The 9,258-nt window shown below is 32.7% G+C and overlaps 1 protein-coding gene across 1 annotated transcript; it reads left to right on the top strand.

The window, feature by feature from the left end:
- Positions 1–2,722: 2,722 nt before the first annotated feature.
- On the top strand, positions 2,723–8,073 carry LOC122583317 (endoglucanase 6-like). The gene is made up of 9 exons (XM_043755737.1): positions 2,723–3,078; positions 3,266–3,478; positions 3,617–3,817; positions 5,786–5,875; positions 5,995–6,159; positions 6,255–6,539; positions 6,637–6,985; positions 7,068–7,142; positions 7,281–8,073. Exons 1-9 carry the CDS (start codon positions 2,875–2,877, stop codon positions 7,568–7,570), a joined length of 1,872 nt encoding a protein of 623 aa, XP_043611672.1. The 5' UTR covers positions 2,723–2,874; the 3' UTR covers positions 7,571–8,073.
- Positions 8,074–9,258: the final 1,185 nt, after the last annotated feature.

Below are 9,258 nucleotides of genomic sequence, written 5' to 3'. Positions count from 1 at the left end.
GACCAAGATATTACCTGTTGATATTGAAAAAAAATGGCGTATGTGCGTGGTATGAATTATAAATTAAAAGGCGTTGGTTAAGTATAACTGTATGAGACATGACACGAGATTACCCCATAACCATATGGGAACACCACCATCCATGGTGCGGTATGGGGTGGTATCAAGGTGTGGGTGATGGCATATTACCCGAGATTGGAATGCAATGTGACCAGTAGATTTCTTTTTTCATTATATGTGTATGGTTGATGTGTGAAATGAGATACATTATATTATGATAATGCCAACAAAATAAAAAGTAAAGTATGAAAAAGGTGAAAAAAAAAAAAGAAAAAGAAAAAAAACGACAGAAGGTTTAATTAGAAGTAGCGAGGACCGAAAAGAAAGACCCGTTGTTCTATTTCCGTGTTACCTTTTTCTTCATCGTCAATTCGGATCGTCCCTTCCTTGGTGAAAAGGGGACCCTTCTGCCGATGCTTTTCGAGCGTCTATTGATGTTGGCCCTTCCTTTTCCATTCTATCAGCGGGGCACAGGGCTCTCTTCAGCTTTGAGCTCTTGGCTCGTTTAGTAACGTCAGTATTGCTTCTTTATGCCATACATTACAAACAAATTGACATTAAAGTTTAACCGTAAACTACCGTTTAAATATTTCAAAAGACAAAGTTAGTCACAATCATTTTAAGGATTTTTTGTGGCTGAATGTATAAATTATGTTTGTATCAATATATAAAACTTGAATTTATTAAGTTCTTAATTATTAAATATGTTAAAAAAACAAGACTTTAGTTGTATATCACCACATATACTTATGGTATTTGATCGGAAAAATAATAAAAAATGAAAATATAATAAATAATGAAAATAGTGAGAAAGATAATGGATTTTGTTGTTTGGTATCAATAGATAACGAATATAAAATAAATACAATTTTTAATTAATAATATTAACATAGGTAATGGATTCGATCCTCATGCCAGCAAGGCTAAAGGTCTTTTTCTACTTTTGGTAAAACCTGGAAGCAGTATCTCTACTTTTGGTTGGGTTAAGGCTGAATATATATTAATCTCCCTCATACACCGTTGAAGACCGTATTGAGACTTAAAACAAAAGCCATAAAAAACGACATTGAGAGTTACTTTTGTATCATCAAACAAATATTTTTTTTTTCCATTCTCAATTATTCTCTACAATTTGTAGAAAGGAGAGAATGAAAACCATTCTCACTTTTCCAATCTCAATTCAATTTCCTGATGTAACCAAACAAGGAAAATATTTCTCATACTTTTTTTTTTTTCATCCCATTATACCAAATAACACTAAGACCAAACACACTAAGTGTTACATATAACTTAAAGTAATTCAGTGGTTTAATTTTGAAAATTCGAACAAAAGAATTTTTTGCATTAATTTATTCTCCCGGATTTTCTGCAGCAATTCACTGCTATGATTATATTAAATAAAATTTTTTATTTCTTTTTAAATATAAAATAAAATTCTGTCCCAACACCGATCCTTCGCAGGAAATGAAATCAAGCAAAACCCACATGCTTTCCTTCTGTCTCTTTCTCTCTTCGACTCTTCAAATTTTGCACTAAATAAACAATAATTATTCAAAACGGCCACCATTTATTGATCCAATACTTTATATTTTTAACGTTTTGAACACTCATTATATAACCGTTGAAATTTACTATAAACAATTCATTATTTAACCCATGGCCCAAGTTAGTATATATAAATATTTTTTTGACAAAGTACCATCCTATAAACTAACTAATTATTCTGACTGAAATTCATAGTAAGACTTGGACTTTTATAACCATAAAATCTAAAAGTGAAATTGATACGAGTAAGCCAAAAACCACACGATCCGAAGTCTATACTTTTAAATGTTAATATTTTTTTCATACTTATTTTCCTAAATACATCCCGACGATAAACTCAAAAGGGACGACTTACCACATCAATCGTCTTGGACCACCTCAATTAAGGGGTATATTCAGGAATATAAAGGTGATAATAGAAGTTCTTTTCTTTTATAAGTTGTTTTATATATAGTTGCTTTTGATTTGAAGTGACCACACATTGAGACAATCAAATTCAAGGTAGAAAATAATGGTTAGGATTTCCCTATAATATACGAGTAATTCAAATAAATTATGTTGGATACATAAAACGTGTTAAAGAATTTTTTTTTGTAAGTTGACTATAACAATATAAGCTTAACAGTTAGAAAAATGTTATTATATTAACAAATTAATTATAAACAAATGCTTATAAATTTATGTGTTAACAATAGAAAAGGGAAAGCAAAACATGAAAAATAAAAAGTATTTAATTATTTGGTTCATTTCACATGACAACTCGATCAATTTATAAATATTTATGTATAACAAAATCTTTTAAATGTGGCTTTGTTGTTATGGTGTAATAATGCATATTCTTTTATATAACTATTTAACTTCTTAATGAGTAAAAGTATCTTGAAAACATAATTAATTTTCAGCTGTTATTTTAAAGAACATTTCAGTGAAAAAAATGAACAGAATAATAACAATATGCTTGTGGTTAAAATTATGTAAAAAAAAAAAAAAAGGTTATAGAAATATAAATGTGTTCATATAGGATACAAGGTACTTTCTTATTCATACACTCACTATCCTCCATATATACTAACCCTTTTGCTCATCTTTCTTGACCAACATCCTTCCTCCTCATTTTTCTCTGTGAATCAGTCTTTCCCCTTTTTGGAAGTGGTTTATCAGACAGTTATAAACTGATAAACCAATTATATATAATCCAACATTGTCATCATTTCAACATATATCCCATTTATTTATAAAAAAAAAAGAAGAAGAAAAGAAACCCCATATATGACAATGGGAGTTACTAACTTGTTTCTATTTATAATTGCATCAATTGTCCCTTTGGCTGCTTTAGCAGGTGGTCATGATTATGGCCAGGCATTGTCTAAAAGCATTCTCTTCTTTGAAGCTCAAAGATCTGGTTATCTCCCTCGTAATCAAAGAGTTAACTGGAGAGGCAACTCTGGTCTTCTTGATGGCAAAGCTAGTGGGGTAATAATAATTCACCATTTCACCATCCTTTTTTGTTCATGTATAAGTAAATATTGTACGTTTTGACAATTTTACTGTCACGTCATATATTTTTTCTTAAGATGTGACGTGACAGTAAAAATGTCAAAAGTAGATAGTTTAGACTTGTTTGGAATTTTTTAATTAAATTGATTTTCTGTAAATGAAGGTGGATCTAGTTGGAGGGTACTATGATGCAGGGGACAATGTGAAGTTTGGGCTGCCAATGGCATTCACAGTCACGATGATGTCATGGAGCATTTTGGAATATGGTTCACAAATGTCGTCTAGCGGTGAGCTTGGTCACGCCATGGATGCAGTTAAATGGGGAACTGATTATCTTATCAAGGCTCACCCCGAACCTAATGTGTTATATGGAGAAGTAATACTAATTCTTTTTCTTTTTTCTTTTTCCTGTTGGTTTTAGTTTATATACGAGTATTATTCCAATACCATTGTCACGTTTAATTATATTTTAGGCTATTTGTGGTATTCAGAGTGATAATTGTTATGTGTTTAGGTTGGAGATGGTAACACGGATCATTACTGTTGGCAACGCCCCGAAGATATGACAACTTCAAGAAGTGCTTATAGAATTGATGAAAATAATCCGGGATCTGACTTGGCTGGAGAAACCGCGGCAGCTATGGCCGCGGCTTCTATAGTGTTCCACAGGTCTAACCCGGCTTATTCAAGAGAGCTTCTAAATCATGCTCACCAGGTCAGTTGGCTACTAGTTATGACCACTATTGTCCTTTTCTTGGTTTCACATTGTTTTTACTCTCTTTGTGGCTTTTTAGTTGGAATGGTACAAGTATTAAATGCATATGGTGCAACTACTTATTCCACTTGTGATAATTAAATGGTTTTCTTTTGTGTAGGTGTGTGTGACTTTAATAACTTTAATAACCATATAATGGGGTATTTATTAAAACTTAACTAATCACACAATAGCTTATTTAGCAAATTATTAAATGTACGTTTAATATTTTCACCATCAAAATATTAACTTTGTATAATTGCTTTACTCGTATATAAAATGCAACAAATAGTAATTTTTGGTGTATTATGTTAGTGACAAAATGTAGACTCCCAAATATAAAATCAAACTTAATGTCAGTAAAATTGAAAAATACTAACAAATGGCGTAACTTAGCAAAGAGACAGATGCGTACGATAGCGAAGCGGTTGAAATAAATAAAGACAGTTAAGGTTTAATAAGTTAAAATGTCAGACTTGGTTGTTGAGGTTGTAAATAAGACTAAAGTTACCCTGTCTGCTTGCATTTATCATGCTTATCATGGAAAGCCGATTGCCATTTGATTATGCTTGTTAAATGTACAAGTATTAATGCATGATGTACAATGTCGTTCTATTCACGTTACAAAATGATAGTAGTTCACATGCGATGCGTCTGTTTATATAGTAATGTACAATTACTTGGCATAATTTCAGCAACTTTGTAGTTTTCTTTTGCATTTACATTTTAGTAAACTCCAAATCCATTATTTCATTTCGTTTTCATATGCATAGTGACAAAAAAGTTGTCTATTTATAGCATCATATCCCTAAGGTTGGGTCCATTAATTATTAATTTGCATGTTATAATCGTACTTTTATGACATATGATATGGTTTATTGGAGGATTACCGTTAAATTTCATACAATATAATAATCAAAAAATTACCTACAATTAACACTATCACGAATATTAAAATCGAATAAAACATCATTGTCAAGGTATATATTCAATGACATATTTATGTGTATGGACTATGGAGTACCTTTTATGATACAGGAGTATATATTAGTTGTAACTTGTAAGTGTCTGTTTTTAATTATCAAACAATATCTCATAGCAAAATGTAAATACTTTCAATGCTTCTCCTACAAAGTTTTAACAACGAATAAAGCTTTTTCCTTATTTTTTCTTCGTATAATTACGACAAAGATTTTCTCAACAGTTACAAGTTTGATACTACTTCCCCGTTCCAAAAGATATGCAAAACTTGCAAATTTAGGTTAAATTAATATAGTATGTAGTAACGTCTAAATATTAAATTGCCATATTTCTTGTCACTAACCATTACTCGAAATGAATGAATCTAGCATTTTTTGGCAAGTTGTCTCAAATTTGTCTTTAAAGAAATATTCTAAAAGATGATCTATAATAATTGATCATCTTTTTGTAGTTAAATGAAACATGGTATACCTTTAGATGAATTGTTTAAAGTAATAAAATATTGAAGTCAAAATGACACGATGAAGAAACAATACGCATGTAGACTAGTTTATTATGCTTAGACGATTATTCAAATCATTAAACATTTAAACTTAGTATTGTAATTAGTTTTTGGTACTAAATGATAATGAAGTAGAAATTTGAAGTTGAAAAACATAAAAGTTGATTTCACTATCGTGGTTCTTTTTTTAACAAAGTTAGTGATCATGGAACATGAGTGAGTGTTGTTTCCGTCTATCACGGAAGATGTGGGTTCACACTACAGATTGATTTACTAAATAAAACTTATAATATATTTTCAGTCTATTAAAAAAAAATACTAATAATATTGCCACGTGACACCATTCAGTCATTCACTGTCGGTGTGTTGTACCGTACTAAAAACTTATATATTTGCATTTATACCCCTAGACTATGTGAACTTATTCACAGTTGTCCTATTTTCAGCTCTTCCATTTTGCCGACAAGTATAGGGGCAAATATGACAGTAGCATCTCCGTGGCACAGAAATATTACAGATCAGTCAGTGGATACGCCGTACGTGATTTTTAAACTTCAACTTATTTATACTATTTACATTTTTGGCCCTTTATGAAATTTTTAGCTTTCATTTTGAACAACGGTTTCTAATTTTTCTACATTTTGGATGTGAACAGGATGAGTTACTTTGGGCAGCTGCTTGGTTGTACAAGGCAACAAATGAGCAGTATTACTTGAATTACTTGGGTGAAAATGGTGATAACCTTGGTGGAACAGGATGGGCTATGACCGAATTCGGTTGGGATGTTAAGTATGCCGGTGTCCAGACCCTCGTTTCTATGGTAATTTAGTTTTCGTGACATAACTTTTAACACGTCGTTTTTAAGTAATTGAGTAACTAGTCAAAACGAATACTGACTTAGTATAATGTATGTAGTTTTTAATGGGCGGGAGAGCCGGTAGTCACTCTCCAGTGTTCGGGAAGTACCAAGAAAAGGCGGAGATGTTCATGTGTTCCTGCATGGGTAAAAGTAATCACAATGTTCAAAAGACTCCTGGAGGTCTAATTTTTAGGCAGAGATGGAACAATTTACAGTTTGTTACAAGTGCCTCTTTTCTTCTCGCTGTATACTCTGACCACTTGACTGCTGCCCGAAAAGACTTGCAATGTGCTTCCGGTAGTGTTGCCCCATCAGAGCTGCTTGCATTTGCAAAGTCTCAGGTAAAATCAAACAGCAAAACGCGACACATTTATCAAAAACATCATGTAAAATTATATAAAGACTGACATGTTTTGTGTTGTTATTCACCTATTTTAGGTGGACTATATTCTTGGAGACAACCCAAGAGCTACAAGCTACATGGTTGGATATGGAAACCACTACCCACAACAAGTTCACCACCGTGGTTCTTCCATTGTGTCGGTTAAGGTTAACCCATCGTTTGTTAGCTGCAGAGGTGGTTATGCAACATGGTTTAGCCGAAAAGCAAGTGACCCAAACCTATTGACTGGTGCCATTGTTGGTGGTCCTGATGCCTATGACAACTTTGCTGACCATAGGGACAATTATGAGCAGACTGAGCCTGCCACTTATAACAATGCACCACTTCTTGGAGTCTTGGCTAGGCTAAATGGTGGTCATAGTAGCCATAACCAGCTCCTTCCAGGTAAATTTCATTCTATTTGAATGTCATTATAAGATGCCTTTTTATTTGATCTTTATCTCTAAGTTTTAATTTGATTTTGTAGTTGAAATTCCTCTTCACAAGCCTATAGCTGTTCATCCAACCCCAGCACCAAAGGCTAAAGTTTCTCCATCTTCATGTAAAAATTCCACCATTTTGATGGTTCACTTTACACAATTATTATTTATTTACCTATATTCGAATATAGAAATTGGATACTGAAAATTGCTTACTTCAAATGAACTTGACTTGACTTGATTGTAATTTTATTTTGCAGCTCCAATTGATATCGATCAAAAGGCAACAACTTCATGGGAATCAAATGGGAAAACATACTATAGATACTCAGCTATAGTGACCAACAATTCAGGAAAGACAATCAAGAATTTCAACCTAAATGTTTCCAAGCTCTATGGGCCACTTTGGGGTCTCACCAAGACCGCGGGTGGTTCATACGGGCTGCCAACATGGGTCAGCTCATTACCAGCCGGAAAAAGCATAGAGTTTGTATACATCCATAGTGCATCTTTCGCAGACGTCTCAATCTCTGGCTACACATTGGCCTAAAATCCAGATTACGTGTTAAAAGAGAGAGAAAAAAAAAAAAAACACATTCATACAAACTATAACTTTACGGGGTTTGTGAGGATTGTGAAAGTATACAAAAGGCTAAAAGCTACTCAAGGGAAGTCTTTGGGTTTAGCTGTGAATTTCAGGTTTTTAAAATAAGGTCCGAAGAATAGAGGAAGAATAGAGTGAAGAGAGTTTATTTTTAAACAAGTGCTCATCCTCTTTAACCTCCTCCTTCATTAGGTCCTTTTTTTTGGTTTCTAAATATGGGAAGTGTGGCACTATGTAGTTGAGTGAGTATACAAGAAAACTATACCTCTCAACAGGGTAAAAAGAGAGATTAGAGTTTATCTTTTCTGTTTCTTTTTTTGTTTGTGTGTGATGTTTTTTGTAACTTCAAAACAGCTTTGAAGTTGTGTCTGTTTTCTTCGTGTTATCACTTGTGCTGTTGTAAATTTGGCAACATCTCTTTAAATTGCAATATGAATATAGATTGTGCATCTGGCTTGTGTTCGTGTTATACGCATGTATTACTTAATTTTTTCGAAACCAGTTGGGTGATTGACAAGAGCCTGTTTTTGCCTTTTGGTTAAGTACGTGTCTACGTGAGTCTCGTGTCAAGTTTTTTAAGATAGTAGTACTTCAATAGTTTTTTTAAAACCTTATGATTGTAAACAGTATGCTCCACTGATCAATCCAATAACACAACAATGTTTACAGATTACAAGTTCGGTTTAATTCAATATGGTCTAAAAGGTGGTTACCCATTTTATAACGGATAGCTTCAGCATTTTCTACGTGAACGTAGAAAAAAGTTACGAAGTGATACGATATTACTTGAAATTACTTTTGATTCACAAATAATTCATATTTTGTAGACGGCAATGGGATAATCAATTGATATGGGCCTGAAAGTTAGGGTGGGTTACTTATCAGTTATCACTCAAAAATCAAAATTCAGTTATATACACTTGTGCAGTTATGCTTTAAACATTTCTTATAATCTAACATAAGTTTATGATTAATGTTACTAACCAAATTACCAAGTAGCCTAATAATTTTTCTAACCATGAGATTATGAGATGTGGAAAAATCAAGGTGCAAGATTAGAAAAAACAATTAGTGGATATCACATGTCACCTTCTTAATGTTTTAGGAGGATTATTAGGCTATTTGGTTAGGAAGATTTATCATTTTTCTAAGTTTATATCTATACTACGTACTATATAAAAATTATAACCTCGTCTTGAAATTTTAGAAAAAATGGGACATGTGAATTGGCCAAAATACCCTTAATGAATTAAATCACTATCAACCCTTAATATTAGATTACACCATTAATCCATTATATTACAAAATATTTTTACTAACTCACTTTAAATCATATATATATCTATCTATACCAATTGATGCCGCCACCACTGTCACCATCTGGCGCCGCCATCACTGTCACCATCTGGCGCCGCCATCACACCACCGTTATTGTCCTGCTCGCCGCCGCATTACGCGAGTATCATGCTCGTATAAGCTTAATTATACCTTTGTTAAAAAAATCCCCCAAATATGATTATGCTCACAGTACTTTATACATACTCTTTGGTGTGATGGAGACATCAAACTCTTTAAAAATGACCATCTCTATTTTTCAGAACATTTTGCCATGTTAAAATTTAAATTTCAGGAGT

Source organism: Erigeron canadensis, chromosome 1, assembly GCF_010389155.1.
Source record: "Erigeron canadensis isolate Cc75 chromosome 1, C_canadensis_v1, whole genome shotgun sequence".
NCBI classification, from domain to species: Eukaryota; Viridiplantae; Streptophyta; class Magnoliopsida; order Asterales; family Asteraceae; genus Erigeron; species Erigeron canadensis.
Note: the sequence above shows the minus strand (reverse complement) of the source record. Positions and strands in the feature narration are given on the sequence as shown.

What these genes read in the sequence shown, in the direction of transcription:
- LOC122583317 (XM_043755737.1), top strand. Translation starts at nt 2,875, where the DNA reads ATGACAATGGGAGTTACTAACTTGTTTCTATTTATAATTGCATCAATT. An exon ending in TTGATGGCAAAGCTAGTGGG is followed by an intron (nt 3,079 to 3,265) that starts GTAATAATAATT and finishes CTGTAAATGAAG; the next exon opens with GTGGATCTAGTTGGAGGGTA. An exon ending in GATCAGTCAGTGGATACGCC is followed by an intron (nt 5,876 to 5,994) that starts GTACGTGATTTT and finishes GGATGTGAACAG; the next exon opens with GATGAGTTACTTTGGGCAGC.